The sequence below is a fragment of the Penicillium griseofulvum genome, assembly GCF_001561935.1.
Source record: "Penicillium griseofulvum strain PG3 chromosome Unknown contig_12, whole genome shotgun sequence".
Lineage (NCBI taxonomy): Eukaryota > Fungi > Ascomycota > Eurotiomycetes > Eurotiales > Aspergillaceae > Penicillium > Penicillium griseofulvum.
This window is the reverse complement of record NW_024467435.1, coordinates 765,150-785,962: the sequence shown is the minus strand read 5'-3', so window position 1 is coordinate 785,962 and position 20,813 is coordinate 765,150. Positions and strand designations below refer to the sequence as shown.

The 20,813-nt window shown below is 47.5% G+C and overlaps 9 protein-coding genes across 9 annotated transcripts; 5 read left to right on the top strand and 4 right to left on the bottom strand.

Moving 5' to 3' along the window:
- Positions 1-786: 786 nt before the first annotated feature.
- PGRI_091440 (Major facilitator superfamily domain, general substrate transporter) lies at positions 787-2,385 on the top strand (the record flags this gene model as incomplete). The annotated part of the gene is made up of 1 exon (XM_040796857.1): positions 787-2,385. One exon carries the CDS (start codon positions 787-789, stop codon positions 2,383-2,385), a length of 1,599 nt encoding a protein of 532 aa, XP_040650287.1.
- A 1,116-nt stretch (positions 2,386-3,501) lies between these two features.
- On the bottom strand, positions 3,502-5,217 carry PGRI_091430 (Major facilitator superfamily domain, general substrate transporter; the record flags this gene model as incomplete). Its single annotated transcript, XM_040796856.1, has 3 exons — positions 3,502-4,494; positions 4,587-4,901; positions 4,960-5,217. 3 exons carry the CDS (start codon positions 5,215-5,217, stop codon positions 3,502-3,504), a joined length of 1,566 nt encoding a protein of 521 aa, XP_040650286.1.
- Positions 5,218-5,973: 756 nt separating this feature from the next.
- Positions 5,974-7,566, bottom strand: PGRI_091420 (fungal specific transcription factor domain-containing protein; the record flags this gene model as incomplete). Its single annotated transcript, XM_040796855.1, has 1 exon — positions 5,974-7,566. One exon carries the CDS (start codon positions 7,564-7,566, stop codon positions 5,974-5,976), a length of 1,593 nt encoding a protein of 530 aa, XP_040650285.1.
- An 821-nt stretch (positions 7,567-8,387) lies between these two features.
- On the top strand, positions 8,388-9,950 carry PGRI_091410 (sulfatase family protein; the record flags this gene model as incomplete). The annotated part of the gene is made up of 1 exon (XM_040796854.1): positions 8,388-9,950. The coding sequence occupies one exon, from the start codon at positions 8,388-8,390 to the stop codon at positions 9,948-9,950; it is 1,563 nt and encodes a 520-aa protein (XP_040650284.1).
- A 600-nt stretch (positions 9,951-10,550) lies between these two features.
- On the bottom strand, positions 10,551-11,827 carry PGRI_091400 (iron-sulfur cluster-binding protein, rieske family domain protein; the record flags this gene model as incomplete). Its single annotated transcript, XM_040796853.1, has 2 exons — positions 10,551-10,959; positions 11,013-11,827. 2 exons carry the CDS (start codon positions 11,825-11,827, stop codon positions 10,551-10,553), a joined length of 1,224 nt encoding a protein of 407 aa, XP_040650283.1.
- A 678-nt stretch (positions 11,828-12,505) lies between these two features.
- PGRI_091390 (fungal specific transcription factor domain-containing protein) lies at positions 12,506-14,239 on the top strand (the record flags this gene model as incomplete). Its single annotated transcript, XM_040796852.1, has 3 exons — positions 12,506-13,278; positions 13,329-13,970; positions 14,029-14,239. 3 exons carry the CDS (start codon positions 12,506-12,508, stop codon positions 14,237-14,239), a joined length of 1,626 nt encoding a protein of 541 aa, XP_040650282.1.
- A 69-nt stretch (positions 14,240-14,308) lies between these two features.
- Positions 14,309-15,797, bottom strand: PGRI_091380 (uncharacterized protein; the record flags this gene model as incomplete). The annotated part of the gene is made up of 3 exons (XM_040796851.1): positions 14,309-14,641; positions 14,695-15,558; positions 15,615-15,797. The coding sequence occupies 3 exons, from the start codon at positions 15,795-15,797 to the stop codon at positions 14,309-14,311; spliced, it is 1,380 nt and encodes a 459-aa protein (XP_040650281.1).
- Positions 15,798-16,123: 326 nt separating this feature from the next.
- Positions 16,124-17,203, top strand: PGRI_091370 (SDR family oxidoreductase; the record flags this gene model as incomplete). Its single annotated transcript, XM_040796850.1, has 1 exon — positions 16,124-17,203. The coding sequence occupies one exon, from the start codon at positions 16,124-16,126 to the stop codon at positions 17,201-17,203; it is 1,080 nt and encodes a 359-aa protein (XP_040650280.1).
- A 595-nt stretch (positions 17,204-17,798) lies between these two features.
- PGRI_091360 (sugar porter family MFS transporter) lies at positions 17,799-19,659 on the top strand (the record flags this gene model as incomplete). The annotated part of the gene is made up of 6 exons (XM_040796849.1): positions 17,799-17,872; positions 17,930-18,056; positions 18,113-18,921; positions 18,989-19,085; positions 19,134-19,350; positions 19,406-19,659. 6 exons carry the CDS (start codon positions 17,799-17,801, stop codon positions 19,657-19,659), a joined length of 1,578 nt encoding a protein of 525 aa, XP_040650279.1.
- Positions 19,660-20,813: the final 1,154 nt, after the last annotated feature.

The following is a 20,813-nucleotide window of genomic DNA, read 5'->3' as shown; positions in this document are numbered from 1 at the left end:
TAAGCAAGAAATGAATACTACTGAAGGAGTGTACGGGTAAAGGGTAATTCCGGCTGACACCTTACAAGACTAAGACCTGAGGGACCCTCAATTATTTGTGACAAGATCAGAGTGGGGTAAAAGTGTCGATTTGGTCGAAACGGGGAACGTCAAGTCCTTTTATCAACACTTCTCTTTGGTTAATTTATTCATACTGATATATCGTTCCAGTATTGTCAGGAGTATTCTCTATGACGCACTAGTTGGTAAGGCAGCGACGTGATCCGAATGGAATGTCCAATCACATAGGGTAAAAGGGGACTGGACGGCACGAAACGACACCGCAAAATCCGACTTGAAAGAGTGCTCGGTACGGCCTCCGTGCTTCATCTTATACTATGGGGGAGATATAAAATGGAAGTAGGAAAGACTGGGCGAGTACGACTCCGTCCTGGTACCACACGCTGCCCCTGGCTTGTAGAACCTGGGAATCTTGTGCGTGGCTAATTCATGCGGCCGCACGGGGAGCTCGATTTAGTCTGACAGGCGAGACGCGATTTATTTTCTTCCTTCAAACTACCGCACTACTTGGCAAGCCTGGTGCCGTTGTTCCTCTGTTGTCTTTTTTGTTTTTTTGTTTTTTTTTTTTTTTTTGCCTTCTCCTCGCTGATCACCGCTATAGTTGTAGCCCCCTCATGTCAGAACTGATCTTAGCCTCTTTTACTATGCAAATCTTTGTTCCTCCGGCCCCTTTCTTGTCCTTCCCAAGTTTGACTTGAGTTTGCCAGTGGCACTCCACAATCCATCATGCCATCGACGGTTGAAGAGAAGGAGCCCAAGGAGATGGACGAGCCCTACGTCCCGGATACGCCAGAGACGGGCAGTTTGCCGGCCACGAACACTGAGCCAATTGACCCCAAGGCGGAGCGCAAGCTGCTGCTGAAGCTTGATCTTGGCATCTGGCCTGTCTTCTTTGTGATCTACATGATGTCCTTCTTGGACCGCATTAACATCAGCAATGCTCGCATCCAGGGCATGGCCGCTGAGCTCGACATGCTTGAGGGCACCCGCTTCAATATCGCCCTCTTTGTAAGTTTCGCGAGAAAAGAAGCAAAACTGAGTGCGACCAAAGTCACGGCTAACTTTGATGCGCAGGTATACTACATTTCATACATCCTCTTTGAAATCCCCTCCAACATGGTCATCAGCAAGTTCCGCCCTTCCCTGTACCTGACGAGCCTCATGTTCTGCTGGGGCATCATCAACATGTGCATGGGCTTTGTTCACTCATATGGCGCCCTCGTTGGCCTCCGATTCCTCCTAGGTATTTTCGAGGCCGGCGTACTCCCTGGCATCATCTACGTCACGTCGCTTTACTACAAGCGCCACGAGTACCAAAAGCGCGTGTCCTTCTTCTTCTGCAGCACGGTTGTGGCTGGCGCCTTTGGTGGCCTTCTGGCGTACGCCATTGCTGGCATGGCTGGGACCCATGGTTTAGCCGCGTGGCGCTGGATCTTCATCATCGAGGGCGCCCTTACCTCTGGCCTGGCCATCCCCTTCAGCTTCCTGGTCATTGACTGGCCTGAGCAAACCAAGTACCTCAATGCCGAGGAGAAGGCCCTGCTACGCCAGCGCATGGCACTCGACGTCGCCGACGTCTGCCGCATGGATACCCTTAATAAGCCATCGGCCAAGCGCGCCCTTGGCGACTACAAGATCTGGCTCGCGGGCCTCCTCTACATGGGGGTCAGCGTGGCTGGTCTGTCTGGCACCTTCTTCCTGCCCACCATCCTCAACGAGTTCGGCTGGAAGGCCCAGCAAGCCCAGGTCCGGACCATCCCTATCTACGTCTTCGCCGCCGGGATGATGATCATCGGCGCATGGGCCTCTGACCGGCTCAAGCATCGCTTCGGTTTCATCATTGCTGGTGCCCTCATGACCACCGTCGGCTACTCGATGCTGCTCAACCAAGTCGGCAAGTCGCGCGAATACAAGTTCGGAGCCGTCTTCCCCATCTTCGGAGGTGCCTATATGATCACCCCCATGTGCCTTGGCTGGCTGCAGAACAACCTGTCCGGCCGCTGGAAACGAGCCTTCGGCGCCTCCATCCAAGTCATGGTCGGCAACGTCGCTGGTATCATCGGCGCCAACATCTTCCTCATCAGCGAGAGCCCCGTACCCGGCCCCAATGGCCAGGTCTACACCGGCCGTCCCTACGTGACAGGCTACAGCGTCTCACTGGCCTTGATGTGGTTTGGTACTATTTCTGCCACGGCCATGTTCTTCCTCATGCGCCGCGAGAACAAGAAGAGAGCTGCTGGTGAGTGTGACCATATCTTGGATCTGCCCGAGGAGGAGAGGAACAACCTGGGTGACCACCACCCTAGCTTTCGGTTTACTCCGTAAGGAGATGAGACGACGGTTCGTCCGAAGCGTATAGGTCTGGGTCTGGGTCTGGTCTACTCTCAAAGAAAAAAAAAAAAAAAAAAACAATTGTCATCAACATATGTAGACTTTCAAGTTGGCAACATGTCCACTTCTTGGTATTGTTCGTCTAGGACTGTACTACGGATGTAGATATCAGCTCATATCCAATATCCGCAAATTACGGATATAAGGATCGACCTGATATCCGTTGGATCGGATATGCCGTAGCCTACACACGACCTAGTAATATAGCGCTAGGTCCGCCGATATCACCTCCCCTCAACAAAACACATAGAGATCGGCCATTACTGACGACAAGGACGACGAAGCATGGCGTCGCAACCCGAACATATTCGTGTACGACCTACCAGGATGATACAAATCTGGCGGTCCTAGTGATGTAGGGACTCGGTTGACTCGGGGACGCCAGTGCAGGACAAGGGGGGAGAGGGAAGCGAAGTAAGGAAGTGGAATAAGGCAGTGAGGAAGAAGTTGAAGGTACATTGAAGAGGGAAGAGGACACTCTGTGCCCGCTGGGACTGCGGGAATTGCTTTTCCATACAATCTTTTTTTTGTCTAATTTGCGTCATGCCGGCCGGTTTGTGGTCTTACAATTCAGGTTGTAGGACCTCGGGAGACCGAGTCCTGTCTATAGGGTGAGCTCACACTGGGAGTGCACCATCAATTTGTCGTTGAAGAGCAGGCTCTGGGACGCTATCCCAGCATAGCAGCATTTATGTAATAGCGAGCTACATCGGGTTAATGAAATCATCATCACCAATCAGTTCAGTTCAGTATCTGTATATCCAGTATAACTCCTCCTGGGAGGTCTAGCAGAAATGATATGGAGCACAACGGTAAAGGAGGCTACGGATAGTAGTCATTTTGTATTAGCATAAATGTATTATATGTTCGTGTTCCTATGTAACTACAGATGTACAGATGTCCCCTTTCCACTCGTAGATAACCAGTACAAAGGCAAGCCTTAGGGGTCTTCCTGGTTGGCGTCTTCTTGAAAGATCATCTATTTTACCTAGCCAGAATCAGAATTCGACGTCCCCTTCTGATCGCTTCTACCATCATTGTACCTCAGTGTCAAGCTACACGTTCGCGCATTTCTGTATCAACAGGCTTCACATCCTCAAGCTTCTCATCTGTGCCCACCAAATCCTCTTCAACGGCAACATGATCCTTGATTTTGAGCCAGATCATAGGCGCAGCACAAATCACGGAGCCGGCCAAAAGGCCCCAGTTGCTAGCAAATTCGGCCATATACGCCGGGTGCGTTGAGTCCCAAGCCCACATCACACCAGCACCGGCAGACTGGATACCTTTATAGAAGCCGACATAGTTGGCACTCTTACGACCAGAGTTGCTGATTGTCCCAATGTACCTAAATGAATTGGTTTCCCTGGTCAGATCCCAAGGGTTTGATGCATTGATATGAAGGAAGAGGGAGATCACGTACCAGTATACTGCACCCTGCCAGACAACGTCATAGAAGCCATAGGAAAAGTACAAAAACATTGGTCCACCATAGTTGGAATCCGTCCAGTCCGTATTGATTGATGGTTTCACGCCGCCAGGCGGACGAGTGTACTGTTTCTGGAATACGTAACCGCCACCATGGATAATCATCGTCAGGGCGAAGAGAATGACCAGCATTCCCCTAGCACGGATAGTGCGGCGGAAGTAGTTCAAGTCCAAGGTGCTGATAAAGCAAGCTCCGAGGATGTGAGCAATGTAGTAAAGGAAGGTGTTCAACGCCTTGGTGCGGGTGTTGAAGTAAGCGCTGTTGACAGAGTTGGTCTGATAGGAAATAAACCAATTGGATGACCAGAACATAGGGAAAAGCAACAGGACAGATGGCTCACTACGGAGAGTTGTCCAGAGGCCGACGAGTTCAGACTTCCAACTCGGGTTCTTCATCAGAATGACTCTCGACCCATCCGACCGGACCACCTTTTTTGCATCAGCCATGAAAAGCCCAATAACAGAGCCCAGGAATGTCAGAACGACAAAAACAATGTAAGTGCTGTCTGGCACATTGACGTTTTTTCTCTCGTTGATACTGTTGGCAAGGACAATCTGCCACCCGTCAGGAGTTAGTAGATGATCACAGTTTCGTTCGGAAGTGCACAGATACGCAAGTGTAAGAGAGAGGATATCCAAAGACCTACCAGACTGCCAACGCACGATCCAACGTTAAAGATGGACCAGAACAAAGTGAAGAAGCGTCCCTTTTGGTGCTCTAATGGGTATGAGACCATAATGGTGCCTTGAGCAGTCCATAGCAGGCTTGAGCACACACCGAGCAAGAACCCGGCAAAGATATTGAAACCGGGGACGTGTTTGTGTAATGAGGCGAGTAAGCTGGCCACATATATACAATAACCGATACCTCCACAGGCAAGTGTGAGCCGCACACCAAGTCGGTTCACGATCGTACCAGAAAAGAAACTGGTAAATGCGGAGGTAACATATAGAGCAGTGTTCTATGTAATCCACAGAGTTAGTACCATGCAACCAAAACAGAGAATGTGAACATATTACCATTTTGTCCACCAGAGTCGCATCAGTCATTCCACCTCCTCCCATGCCGCTCAAGGCATTGAACATGCCAGGGCAAAGAAAGCAGATGAGAGCGACCAAAATTAGCTGAAAGAGAGGCGTGGCATACCAACCGCTGACTTTGGAGTAGATTGTACGAGGCGAGGCTTCGGCAGTGTGGTCAAAACCCTCAGACTGGGTCGCAGGTTCCTTCATGGTCTCAGAGGCCGTCCCAATGGTAGGGCTCTCCTTGACTGTCATGGCGAGAAGGAAATTGTGTATAGGTCGAGTTCAGGATATATTGGGTTGTTAAAAAGAAAGACTCGATAGCATTCCTTTTTTTTTCTTTTCCATTTTCAGGGGGAGGGGCGGGAGATCTCTACATTTATGTATCGGGCTCTAGATCATATAGAGTGTTATCAATTTGATGTTACACTGCACATGACTCCCCTAAGAAGAAGGCCTAGAGATTAACACGAGATGGCGTCATAAATATTTATTATTGCAAAAGCCTTAGAAGGTCAAGATGTTATCTGGTTATGGGCGGTGTACACACAAATCTATGTACATGTAACCGAAGTGATTGTAACAGTGAAACTTTTGGCTTTCTATATTTCCCCATAATCTCCAGTTAAATTGTTATCTGCCCGCTTGATCTCAAGATATGAAATTCTAAAATCTTAAAAAAAAATAAAAAATAAAAAAAATAAAAAATGAGCTCGGGGAAATTGGGGATATCCCAATGTAGTAATGCCGACCGACTACCGAACTATGGTTCACAGGGTATCAAGGTTAAAGTTCAACTTGCATTAGCCCCCGATCGGAAAACCTTGGTACCCTTGAAAACCTTCCAACCTTGGAAGATTCCCGGGAATTGGTTTATAGAATATTATCTTATGGATTCTATCCAACATGTATGGATGTCTACAGGTACAAAGTTGTAGATACATTGGATGGAGATACACATGTGGACATATCAAATTATTATCTAATACTAATGTAACATAGTCAAATTTATTATGAGAGAGATTCCTCTGTGAGGAATTGGGCTTGTTGCAAGACACTGTGGACAGCCAAGTGTTGCCGAGGTCGAGCAGCAGATAAAATCCGGGTGTCAGACTTCCGACCATGATTAACTTTGTGAAATACTGAAAGACTCTCTGTAGCGGAAGTGCCAGATGAGAATGTTTCAATCAATTGGGCAATATCATCAAGGATTGGTTGTGACAAGGCTAGCCCATGGAAGAACCGCTTGATGGCTGCCAGGCATAACTCCGCTCGACTTACTGCGAATTCAAGACTAAGAAGATCTGGCTCAGTTGACGAATGAGCAATAAACAAAATTAATCGAATGGCGTGATAAACGCACACCCCAGTAGCAAATTCAAGCAGCCGTGGCTTGGTACATGTCTGGTTCAAGTCGCAAAACAAATTGACCACTGCCAGTGCATGTTCAACACAGGCTCTGGTCGCCGTCCGAACGAACTGGGCGTCGATGGTGCTCAGAACTATAGATGGCGGAGCTTCAGGGTATCCAGGAAGGAAAATGCGATACAGGTCAAAATAGCATCCATGCCATAAGGTAAACATCATAATGTGACGGGGCAACCAGGAACTTTCAATCATATTTTTCAACCCCGTAGTCGAGATTTCCGCATGGTTTGGCATTTCAGCTTTGAGCTCACAGAGGATCTCCCCAAGACCTCCAGTCACGTCTTGGAGATGCAAGTAAGGCTCGCTACAAACAGCAAGTTCCCGCGTCAACTTCATAATGTCCCGGCGAATAGAGGCCAACCGAATACACATATTCAGTGACCCCAGTTCATTCTGATCTCTCAACGCGTGAATGGCAAAATCTTCAGAGCCGGGCGGACATAGCAAACCAAAAGAGTCTTCCAATGATGGAGGGTGTAAGTAAATGCATTCAAAGGGGCAGACTTCAAATTCGGTCAGCCCGATCGAAAAATATGACTCCAGCAACTTGAAACACCATACGGTGCGGCGCCTGGTCTCTTCCAAAATCGGGTCCAAGTGGGTTTGTTCATGATTGAGACCCATGGCAGAGGCCGCGCGGGCAGCTATAGCAGTCAACATGAAGGCCTTTTCGTAGCTCCCTGTTGTCATTCGATAACTGATCGTCAGCAACAGAGCTTGCAAACGAGCCATTGATGGATTTTCCAAGCGTTTCCAAATGATCTCCTCCGCGTTCGTCACCCATGCAGCACTCTTCTCCCGGTCGACGGCCACGTTATGTGCAGGCACGTGCAAAGAGGTCAAGGCACAAAGGGCAAGAACGAGCGGTCGCTCCAATGTGCCTTCGTTGTATTTTTTCAAAGTCGTGGAAGGATGCAAAAATGCATAAGAAGGAACTGGGTAAATATGCTCGAAGAAGTTTTGGATCAGTTCTGTCGCTTCACCATGTGGGGGATCTCCCTGCGCCATTTCTTTGCTTTGATCGGGCGGCAGTGAGCCAGCCCCAACTGATATTGTATCATGTACCGGAAAGGCAGGATCGGGAGGTCGTGATTCCGGGGGTGGAGCACCAGGTAGATCATATTCCCCATGTGCCCCATGTCCCCCAGAATGTCTGTCACGTCGCTGGGCCACCATCGGTGCAGGATATGAACAAAGTCTGTTATATTTGATGCAGTTCGCACATTGCGGGTGGGTATTGGAACAGCGGACCTTCCGCATTCGACATTGTGAACAAGAACTCCGCCCACGTAGCCTCTCGGGTCTTTCGTCGGTGCTTGGACTGGATCGTGCACCAGCCACTAGAAGTGATTCACTCTGGGTAAAGGAACACTGAAAGCCTAGGCGCTCGCAGTTACGGCAAGTAGAAAGTCTGCCATCGCAGCCGACCTAATTCATGCGTCAGTAATTCATCATTTCTTTATTCTGAATACAGGAGGGAATACCTTCCGAGCTCGGCACTGCTGACAGACCTGTTTCGCTCGAGGATTTGGCGATCTGAAAACAGACAAATAAGGTAGTATCATAGGATCGGCAGTCGGCATTGTGGAAGTTTATAGATAAATGAAGCGACCAAAGTCCCCATACTTGAGGTTCAGTAACATTCTGATAGTATCAATTTCATTTTAAGTGGACAGGGGGACCTCGGGAGGTCCGAGGTCGTTGACAGGTGGGGGTGACTAATTCAAATTGGGATAGATTGACCGACATCCGTCCAAGAAAGCTCCGACTACCGTCTTGTCCGGGGGAAACCCTTACATCTTGTCATGTAGCATTGAATATTGAACCCTCTTGAGGGGATTGTGTCGTTTGAAGGCACAATCCTTGGCTAATAAGACACAATGCCCAGGTTCTTATTTCAAAGATTGCGAGCGAATTCGTGACAATTTCGTCTTTCACTACCCATTCGAGTCTCTCACTTCATTGTCTTGTTTACATCTTACATCTGCTGATAACGAATGCCCACCATGGCCGCTAATGCAGGGTCCACGAGACCCAACATCATCTTCATTATGGCCGACGACCACGCCTCGAAGGCCATATCATGCTATGGAGCTGGGATCAACCAAACACCGAACCTCGACCGGATCGCCAACGAGGGGATGCGCTTCGATCACTGTTATGTCACCAACAGTATCTGCACGCCATCACGAGCAGCCATTTTGACGGGAACTCACAACCATGTCAATGGTGTGATGTCCCTCGATTCGAAAATCCAACGGCACACTCCGAACGTCGCGAAACAACTCCGAGGGGGTGGTTACCAAACTGCTATGATCGGCAAGTGGCACCTTGGGGAGGGAAAGTTGCATGAGCCCACAGGATTTGATTTTTGGTCCATCCTCCCGGGCCAAGGCGAATATCATGACCCCGAGTTCATTGGTCCCAATGGTACACAAGTCATGGAAGGATACGCTACGGACATCATTACAGATATGACCCTCGATTTCATCAAACGGCGAGACCAGTCCAAACCATTCTTCGTGATGTGCCACCACAAGGCACCGCATCGGAGCTGGGAATACCAGGAGAAGCACAAGGATTTGTATCAAGATCCCATCCAGCTACCTGACACCTTCTCGGATGACTATAAAAATCGGGCACAGGCTGCCGCAATCGCAAAAATGCGAGTTTCGGAAGACCTTTCCTACAAGGACCTTGGTCTTGCGCAGCCCGATGGTGATCGCAGAAAGGTTGGTGAGAAGATGGCTGGTGGCATGCGGAAGGTTCCATCGCCTCCCACGGACGAGGAAGTTCGACTGATGTGGCTCATTGACAATGAAGATGGCACCGTCTTCCGCTTTGAATCCAAAAAGGAACTGGCTGAGTTCAAGTTCCAGCGTTACATGCAACGGTATCTCCGTACCGTTCAGAGCGTTGATGACAACGTCGGCCGAATCTTTGACCTGCTCGATTCGGATCCGGAGTTGGCTGATAACACCATTGTTATCTATACATCGGATCAAGGCTTCTTCCTTGGTGAGCATGGATGGTTTGACAAACGGTTCATTTACGAAGAGAGTTTCCAAATGCCGTTGATGATTCGTTATCCCAAAGAAATCAAGCCCGGCAGTGTCTGCAGTGACATTGTCTGCAATGTGGATTTCGCGCCCACATTTTTGGATTTTGCCGGCATCACCACGCCGACCTACATGCAGGGCCGGACGTTCCGCTCAATTTTGCAAGGCAATTGCCCCGCTGATTGGGATCAGTTGGCGTATCATAGATACTGGATGCATAATGATGCTGAGCATGAAGCGTATGCGCACTACGGGGTACGCAATCATCGATACAAGTTGATTTACTGGTACAATGATGACTTGCTCGTTGACGGAGCCCGGGCAGGAGGCGAGGATTGTCGTGAATGGGAGTTGTTTGACTGCCAGGAAGACCCGCTCGAGTTGTTCAATTGTTATGCGGATCCGAAGTATGCGGAAGCCGTGAATGAAATGACGAAGTTATTGGAAAGGAAGATGATGGAGATCGGGGATGAACCCGCGCATGAGAAACTTGTTCAATAGATTACAACCTACTATACTTTATACTATATAGATTTCATTTTGACGGAGATTGCTGCCTAGATTCTCTCCAACTTTGGTCGTCTTGTTCCGTGTTTGAAATACTAAACTCCTGAGTACTCTCACACAAAGTCCTGCCTCCATGCTGCACCATCAATTTTCCTAATCTCTCCCATCAACAACAGCACACATCATATGCTGCCTTCTTCTAATCACCGACTGACTCATTTGTGATTCTCAATTGCACAACACGTATAATTCTTTTTTCAAGGTTAGTACCTGTCCATCGTAAACTATTTAGATGCTTACTGCATTCCTGCAGCCCAGATAAGACAGAATCAGTATATAAAAGGTTGGACATCTGTTAGGAATGATTCCTATATGAGCTCTCATAAAATATAAGTCCATCCATGGATGAATCTCACTTGAAGGGTCCGAATGACCACGTAATTCACAACCGCTCGGAGTATATCTCAATGTTCATTTTGGAAAATGATTTGGAGAAGAAGTAGTCCAAGATACCAACGGCAGGTTTGGAGTTACTCGAACACATGCTACTACAACATCATCAAATCACATTGGGAACACCTCAACTCCCCTCAACTACCATTCAAGATTACTCGATAGCCCATTACATGCTAGTTCCGCGCAAAACTCAATATCCTCCGCAGTGGCTGAGCCCATGGAGCTTTGGCGAGCTGGCCAGAGTTCCTTTTTCTCGCGTTTTTCCTCTTCTCGGTGCTTCCTGAGCAGGCTTCTCACGGTGTTTTGGAAGAACAACGGAGCGCTCTCGAGGCTTGGGTGAAGTTGTCCATTGACAAATACCCCAGCATCTATATTCTTTTGAACTGCATTGCAAAGGTGTTTGTCTTCTTTTAAAACTCGCTTGAAAAATGAGTCAATGTAGTTAAAGGCTTCATCGGAGGCTTCCTTGTGTCGATAAACCTCATATTCCATAGAGCAAGTCTTCGCTGACGTTGGAACGCATCGCATCAGATAGAAAAAGTGCGGTCTTCAGTGCAAGGCATTAGTGTTCACTGCATTGCAATATGAAGGGGAACTCACGAGACCGTCATGCAAGCATTTGGAAAATAATACGTGCTGGCATTATTGATATCGTCTTTCACTTTGTCTTTCTTTGGACGGGAGAAATGTTGGATATGTCCAGGTTTTGAGACTGTGTAGTAGTATGACAGATCGGCGAGTTTTGCCACGTCCGGGTGGGCGACAGTGCAATGATAACATTCATTGTAGTTGTCGGCCAAGGTTTTCCAATTGTAATTCCCCTCCATATGCCAGGTATGGTCAAATTTATACCGGGTGAAATCAAATTGTTCGAACCTTTCTTGTTTATCGACACCTTTGAAATCTTCGTCCCATGGGATCGGTGTTGGGGAGAAGTCGAGATTGACCCAAATAAAACCTATCGCGTCAACATGAATATGAACTGGGAATAGGCTTTGCTCCTCTTTCTTGAATCCTGGCACGTCAAATTTGGGCGCTTTGGCCAATTTTCCATTGAGTCCATATGACCATCCGTGATACTTGCAAGAAAGGATCGGGGTATTACCCTCATCTTGGGAGATAAGGGGAAATGCACGATGCCGGCATATGTTGTGGAAGCCGTTCAAGTTACCCTCCCTGTCAAGACAAAGCACAAATGAAAATCCAGCCATCTCGAACCGATAGAAGTCTCCCGGTTTTTCGAACCGCAAGTTGTGAGTAATTAAAATCCATTTCTTGGAGAAAATGGCCCTTCTCTCCAACTCATACATCTCTGGCGAATGGTACCAGGGAGCTGGAAGACCTTTGGTAGATTCTTCCTTTGCTCCGGGGCCATCGGGTTTGTAGCCGAAAAGAGATGAGATTTTTGGAGTCATGGGAAAGGCAAGATATTCGAAGATGGAGAGAGTTGAAGTTCACATTATATTGTTGGACAAGATCTAAATATATATATTCCCGTGACCTTTGAGCTTAAATGCGATGACGGAGTTATGAGACGTATAAGTACATCTTGTTTTATTACCGGAGAGAGAGAGAGAGAGAGTTGAATCATTTTAAAAGTATATACATGTAACTGTCTAACAAATATATAACACACATCAATTCGTATACCTACAGGTCCTCGGGGAGTGGACAGAACAGGTGATGAGTCAGCTTCCCCATCCCCTGTCGAGGTCTCCATGGAGCTTCCCGACCTCCCTTAAATCTCACAATAACTTATTCTGTCATGCATCAATATTCAACAATATACATGAAACATGAGTTTCAATAGAAAACGAGCAGCCCTGGCTTGTACTTTTTGTCGTAGTCGGTAGGTGACCTGTCCGATGTCTCACGTCATTGCTAAGTGAAAAGCAGGAAACGACGATGTGATGCTCAAAAGCCATCATGTTCTCACTGTAGAGAGCTAGAGGTGGAATGTCACTATGATGATTTACCCTCCCAGAGGTTTGTGTCAGTTTACTATTCATGGGCGAACGTCGTCTTACAAGGATAGGATTGACACCTCCGGTGGTACTCGAGAAATCCTCGGCCGCTTACGTGACATCGAGGCAATGCTCAAGGCCCAGTCACATCAGATCTCAGACATCACTAAATCCCATATCGGTGCATATACTGTCCCCGAGGTCTCGCCATCAAGCCACACATCTGCTCCTGCAAGAGAGCTTCCGAATGCTACCATGCCCTCGCCCTGGTCATTCTCCGGATTAGACATACAACCAAGTATGCCAACACTACCCCCATTGACAATCCCGGTCAAGCACAAAACATCCTCTAGTTACCTCCTGAGCTTACCCCCAGTGAAATCCCTCATCGGGGAGTATCCGACCGATTTGTTTTTCATGTTAGAATCACGAGCCCACCTGCCCCCGGAGCTATCATTTGAGGCATGGCCAGTACCAAAACGGTCAATTGAAATTGAACGCGATCTTGCTACTGATTTGGTATCTATCTTCTTCGCGTCGGCACATCAGAATCATCCCATATTAGACCCGGGCGAGTTTGAGGATACCTTTAGTCGATTTTTGGATACCGGAGCCGATTCAAGTACTGCATCGGCTTTATGCATGGTTGTCCTAGCACTTGGTGCCGTCGCTGCTTCACCACCTGATGCTCATACATTTCTTCATTCACCCCCGGGCATGCAGTACATGCACCACGCCATGCCAACCCTCCTCACCCAGTCAGCATGGTCATTCTCATGTAGTCTCATGCTACCACAGGCGCTCGTTCTTGCTAGCGTGTACTTTGCATATATCGTCCGCCCCCTTCAAAGTTGGCGACTCATCTACTCTGCCACGACGATAATTCAGTTCAAACTTTCGGGGTAAGGTTTCCGACAGCTCCTAAGATACAATAATTCTAACGATAACGCAGAATTGACAGTCAACAGAAAGAACCTTGGTGGCGTGAGAGCTTGATCCGTCTATTTTGGTCTTGCTTTTTGATCGAATGCGATCGACTCGCCGAGCTGGAACTCCCACGAAGTGGTTTGCAACAACTGACCGACGAAATCAGTCTCCCGGAGTGTACTAATCTTGAGATGATGCAATCGACTTGCTACCTCGCGGAGATATCCATTCGAAGATTACTAAATCGCGTGCATAATTCCCTCTATCCGAGCAAGAAACACGCTTTGACTCTATCGTCCATCACATTGACCACACCGGAGGAATTTTCCATGGATGATATATCATCCATAAGTGCGGTTTGCGATGAGCTACATTCACAACTCGAGTTGTGGCATTCTTCGATACCAGACATCTTTCGTCCCAATATTAAAGCTTCCATGCAGGAGTCGAATGATCGCCAGGCAATACTACGGATTAGGTATTTCGCCGCCCGTCATATCATATACAGGCCATTCGTTCTCTTCCTTGTTACCCACGATGTAACCTGCATATCCCATGATATTGTGGAGAAGGCTGGGATTTGCATCGAGAGCTGCCGATGTTACATCCACAGCACGACTCGGATCCTGAAACATCCGAGCCAGTATACGTGGACATTCTCGTTATCGTATGTGCCATGGACTAGAGAGAGAGTTTGAAGAATACTGACGACATAAATTCTACAGATCACTGGGTGCCATTGTGATTCTAACGCTTGCTTCACTCAATCCCGCTTTGCAGCATTTGGTGACCGATATTGACGCACTACAAAACCTGGCTTTGAATAATATTCGACCGTGGGCTTTTTCCAGTCTTGAAGCTGTTATAACTATACTTGAAGACGTTCAGAAAAAGCAAAGACTTTTCACCCGTATGAATTGCCGACACGTGAATTGACAGCTTATGCAATGGGCCCGCAGTAATTCATCGAGTTGACACAATCGATGCACTGGACATTTCGTCTATTTACAGCTCGCCCCCAGTGGGCTGAGCAATGATTTCAAGTCCAATATCACTCTCCCAGAAGCTCCCTGATGGATACGTATACTTCTCCAAGGCTGTTTCAGTATAGCCAGTGGAATATCCTGGATCGAGTGGTGTGACATAGTGTGCATTCTCAATCTTGGAAGGATAGCGTAGATTTTCACGGTGGCTGTCTGCATTCTCGAGCATTGATTTGCGTCCGCTGATAGCGATGTAATCGATTGTGCTCAAGTGAGATGTCAATTCCGTGAGGCCCATGGCACCATTATGAGGTACACATGGGACATTGAATTTCAACGCCATGAGCATAACGGCCTTGCATGAGTTAGAAAGAATAGCCGTGAAAGAATAAGGCAAGTTGCACTCACAAGACATTCATTGACGCTGCCAAGTCGCACAGCATCGATTTGGCAAACATCGGTCGCCTCCGCCTGCAAGAGTTGCTTGAAAGTGACGCGATTCTGTGCTGCCTCGCCTGTTGCGACGCCAACACCATATGGTTTGAGCGCCTTGCGAATAGTCGCATGTCCCAAAACATCGTCCGGATTGGTTGGTTCTTCAATAAACACTGGTTTGAATTCCACCAGCTGTTTCATGTATTCGATTGCTTGAGGAACGCTCCACACTTGATTGGCATCGATCATGATTTGGTGTCCTTGATCATATCCCAGAACCTCTCTCACTGCAGCCAAACGTTCCCGATCAGCTTCAACATTGGTACCAACTTTGAACTTGAACGTAGTATATCCTGCCGCAATGGTTTCTTGGAGTACTTCACGCATCCGGTCTCCAGAGAAGGCTAACCACCCAGGAGACGTGGTGTATGCTGGAACCGCTCGGTTTTCGAGAGCCTCTTGCAAGCGAGCCTCCTTGTCCTTTTGCGTTTTCTTGAGCATCCCAATGCTTTCTTCGGGTGTGATAACATCCGTGATGTATCGAAAATCAATACATCTCACGACCTCTTCCGGATCCATGTCACAGACGATTTTCCAGACCGGTTTGCGCAGGATCTTCCCCCAGAGGTCCCAAACAGCATTCAATACTCCAGCAACAGCTAAATGAGTGACACTCTTTTCAGGGCCGATCCAGCGGTACTGTGAGTCGGACACCATGTACCTCCATGTCTTCCCCATGTCGCGAGTTAGTTCATGCATGGTTTTACCCACGACCCGTCGGGCGAATATGTCGAGAGCCATACAGATCAGCTCACTGCCTCGGCCATTGCTAAATGCCTATGATGACAGTTCTCAGTACCCGAATTCCAGCGACAAGTAAATTTCGAACTTACAATGCCCTCTCCAATCAGAGTTCCTTTATTTGTTTTCAGCTGGATGTAAGGATGTGAGCCGTTGGTGCCAACATGCATAGCATCCGACCCTACACCATCTAGACTTGTAGGGAATCGGAGGTCAATGACTCTGAACGAAGTGATCGTGACATCCTGTACATGGACAGGGAAATCAGCACTCATGATGGAATAAATCTAGAAATATCAAAGAGAAGGCCTGAAAAAGACTTAATGAAAACACGGGAAGAATGGAAAAAGAAACAGTGCTTTTATTCCCACTATTTCTACTCCCAATCATCCATATAACCCCCGAGATAGGATGATGATATATTGCACCCCCAACATCCAACACGATCTCGCAAAGAAAGCCGACTTGCGGGGATTTTGTCTAGTGGAGCTGCCGCTTCCCCCCGTTGATGATCATTGGGCAGTGAGACAGGCAATATATACACCTGTGGTCTATTTATTTCTACACTCTTGGTCTCAGTTCTTTGCTTCAATAGAAAAAGATGATGAATTTCATTCTTGTCACGGGTGCGACTGGCTTCATCGGTGCCCACATCGTCGACGTGCTGCTCGCTCGTGGTATGCGAGTGCGCGGTGCAACACGTTCACTGGAGAAAGGTGATGCCATGATCAAGGCTCGTCCACAGCATTCAGGGAGACTAGAGTTTGTTCAAATCGACGACTTCGAAAGGCCTGGGGGTCTAATGGAAGCTACTGAAGGAGTAGACGGAGTGATCCATACGGCCAGTGTAAGTCATGGTATCATTGATCTCCTCCGTGTTCAGTCACTGAGAAACTTGTTCGCACAGCCCTTCACATACAATACAACGAACAATGAACGTGAGCTTATCCGTCCCGCAATAAATGGTGTACAAGCAGTCCTCGGAGCGGCCAGCAAGAATGCAAACATTCGACGCATCGTCATTACTTCTTCCTTCGCTTCTGTCCTTGATACCAATCGCAAAAGCCCTCCATATTTTACCTACACCGGTGCGGATTGGAATCCTCTCACCTATGAGGAGTCCGTGGATCCAGCTACGAATGCTATAATTGCATATCGGGGGTCGAAGAAATTCGCTGAGTTGGAAGCCTGGAAATATGTAGAGGAACACAGCCCGACATTTGATATTGTCGCGCTATGTCCTCCTATGACATTTGGACCGGTGGTGCATCCCGTTGCTCAGGTGGATAAACTAAATGAGTCGAATGCGATGTTGTGGAAGATTGCCAATGGAGAAAATCCTCTGCCTGTTGCACGAGTTCCCTTTTGGATTGATGTTCGTGACCTTGCCATTGCACATGTTGAGTCACTACTTCGAGAAGACGTGGGTGGCAAACGATATGTTCCTTCGTCCCCAGAGCGATTTTTCTATGGCTTGGCCGCAAAGATCATAGCCAGTGAGTTCCCTGATCTAAAAAACAAAGTCACACAAGAAGATCAAGTCATTGATGAGAGCTGTGGATTGGATGGTCAAACTGCTGCAAAGGAATTGGGATATAAGTATCATTCATTTCATGATACTGTGAAGGATCTAGTATCTCAGTCACTCTCGCTGAGTGAAAGATCACCTAACTGCTGTTAGATGTTTACCTAGTGAAATTAATGAGCATTTTTAAGTGGTCTCTAGTCTTGATTGTAGCATATCTTATATTCTCCATCATATAGAGTCAACACCTGGGCACCTAACATAGGCATTTTGTAATTTATATGTTGGCCTGGGTGCCTGAGGCGTCTATCCCAGTGACTTCTTGCTGTTCTTTTTGATTATCCTCGTGGACCTCATCAAACCAAGATCTCCTTATACGCTCCTAATTTTCCACATTCAATCGAAGACCTCTATTCCACATTCATCTACCTCTTTTCAAATTTCTATTTTCGGCATCATTTGCACCGATCCCATGCCGCTTACCCCCGTGCCGCTCTTCCCCGTCTTCCCCGTGGGGAAATGGTACCTTCCCTTCTCCGTGGGGGAATGAACATCGTCACTTCTTGAATTTCTCCTTGATTACCTCGGGTTGAATCTTGACTTTATGTGGCTGACAAGCACTGACTGGCTTCTCACTCCCCCTCAAAGTCTTGGACGGCATGGAAAGGATCATAAGGGGGTATTTAATGGATAAAATCCACAAGCCTCAGATTTGACCCTACATGGTCTTGATTTAAAACATATCAATACAATGAATATCTTGGATCTCTCAAGTCGGCTTGGTGGGAGATGGCTGATCACTGTTATTACTGTCGCAAATGCTTGGTGAGTCTTCCATCCAGTCCTGCACTGCGAACAATGGCTAATTGAAGCATAATTCAGCTCGATGGCATGGTTTGGCTATGACCAAGGAGTCTTCTCAGGTGTTCTAATCTCAGCCGACTTCAAGAAACACTTCCCACAGACGAAAGAGTCAAATATCTCTGGCATTACATCAAGTTGCTTCTCTGTGAGTTCATCTTCCTTCCAATGACGCCCATCGTGTGGTATATTAATGAGGTTTAGCTTGGGGCCTTTTTCGGTGCTATATTTGCTTTTACTGTTGGTGACAGGCTCGGTCGAAAAAAGACCATTGCTCTCGGATTGGTGTGCAACACCATTGGTGCGGTCCTGCAGGTTGTCGCCTGGCATTTCCCACAGCTGATCATTGGTCGCATTATCAATGGTTTCGGGATGGGATTAACCTCTTCGACATGCCCTGTGTACCAGGCCGAGTGCTCCAAACCTCGAATTCGGGGAAAGCTCGTGGTAGTGGGTTCTCTCTCCAACACGGCCGCCTTTTGTCTGGCCAACTGGATGAACTATGGTTTATTCTTTCAAGGTGAGGCGCTACAATGGAGGTTCCCTCTGGGATTTCAACTCATATTTCCATGCATCGTGGTGGTTGCACTGATATTTGTTCCCGAGTCCCCAAGATGGCTTTTGCTCAAGGATCGACATGAGGAGGCGCTCGCAGTACTGGCAAGACTGGAGGGTAAGAGCAAGGACGTTCACGACCCAGATGTGACTGCTCAATTCCTATCTATCCGGTCGGCGCTTGAGGTTGAGCGTCAAAGTCAGGTACCTATGGCAGATGTCTTGATGTGTCGCGACAAGACACAAAACCTCCGGCGGCTGCTCTTGTCCTGTGGTACTCAGTTCATGCAACAATTCAGCGGTGTGAATGCTCTCGGATATTATCTTCCAACTCTCTTGCAGGAAAGTGTCGGGCTCGGGGAAGAGGAGAGTCGGTTACTCACTGCTGTCAATGGCACGACATATCTATTCGCCGCGTTTTGTTGTCTGGCAATTATCGATCGTTTTGGGCGTCGCAAGTAAGGAAACTCAAAGAGACGTTTGATTTATCTTTCCTAACAACCATGTACTGATATTATCTTCAAGGCTAATGCTCTATGGCTCGGTAACCATGGGCGCATGCTATCTCGTTGCTGCGATGTGCCTTAGAACTGGTGAGGGCGATCCTTCACGAAAGCAACTGGTAAGTGATTCCGCTTATCAATATCAATGTTAAGACTAATAGCTTTAGATGGGACGAGTGACAACTGCCATGTTCTTCTTGTATTACTTCTTCTATGGAACAAGTTTTGCCAAAGTTCCCTGGGTCTATAACTCCGAGGTGAACTCGTTAGGATGGCGCACCCGAGGCGCTGCTGCGGCCACAGCAACAAACTGGATGGGCGGATTCATCGTGACGCAGTTCACTAGTGTTGGTGTCAATAATCTACACTGGCGGTTTTATCTGAGTGAGTTCTACATAGGACCCCTTTTCAACACTGGAAGCTGACCTTGCCTATCTAGTTTTCGCCATCATTGCCTGGTCGTTCTACCCTATAATTTTCTGCCTCTATCCAGAAACCTCGCGACGCACCTTGGAGGACATGGACGAAATTTTCATCCAACATCCCTCGCCGATTGTGTGTGGCAAGCAGGAGCTGACTCAACGTAAAAGACCACAGACATTTGTCGACGCAGAAAGGGATCGTATCATAGAGAACACACAATTTGGAGAAAAGGTTAAGGGGCCGACGACGGCACATTATGAGCATGTCTAGTGAGAAGAAAAAAGTGAGGTAGCTCAAGCTATTTCAGTTCATCTTCAGGGGGAATGCAACATCTTTTGATTGTCCAAGTCCGAGACTGAGCTATATCATTAGGATATGTTTTGTGAACTAGGGAGTCCAGTGAAACTTCTGTGGTTTATGTATTGGTATAATCAGAGCTTTCAGAATGGCAGAGGCAATGGCTTGTATGATTGTCGGAGATGTTTATGAAGAATGTCCAACTCGTTCCTTGTCATAGAGGAACGGATAAAGAAGCTAAATTAATCTCTCTAAAAAAAGGCAAGTCCTTGAATAGCGAAATTGCATTTGTTTTCTCATATATCACAAGTAGTGAAAGCAAACGCGATCAGTAGCCCTAGATAGACAATATCCAGCATATTCATACACCATCTTTGAACCTGACCAAACCCCCAATCACACTCTAATAAGAAACTTCCATCTGGCCCAAGGACCCCAGGTTTGATAGTCATCATTGTATGTTCCCGCACTCTCCAGGTCATCAGCGACGACGTCAACGCGGATTACACCTGGGAACATCGCTGTGAGGGTGATTGAACATCCCATTTAAGCCTGAGTCCACGTAGTACAACGCTGGTGGATTGAAGTCGTTGCAAAGCATCATACCATAGGTATTGCCATCGCCATGAGTCAGCGGTGCGAGGTCGAAATTGCCATAGGCCGTGTATATCTTGCACACACACCGTCACTTAGAAAGTGCTGCTGACTTTCGAAACCGGCACAATACTGAATGCATGGCGGCTTATGTTGACAGGTGAAGATTTTGAGAGGGCAATGAGGGCACGGTATCCACACAAGACAATTCTTGCGAGACTGGTTGATGGATTTAGGTTCTGAAATGATATGGTCATGATTACTGCAGAGTTGGTGATGGCAAAGGTGTGACGCGTCTTGCCCTTCCTTGATCTCTTGGCCGTTGGCCCAGATAACAAGTTCCTCAAGGACAGCAAACTTGTTAACCCCGTGAGAAGGAATTTGTATATAACCATTAGGCTTTGATGGCGCTAGTGAGAGGAGTTCGCACCATCCATCACGGCGATAGTGTTTTTCATTGTCCTTATACTTCTGCAGGATATCCTTCGACAATTGGCTATTATATTTGCATCTCAGCCTAAGCTCTGCTTTCC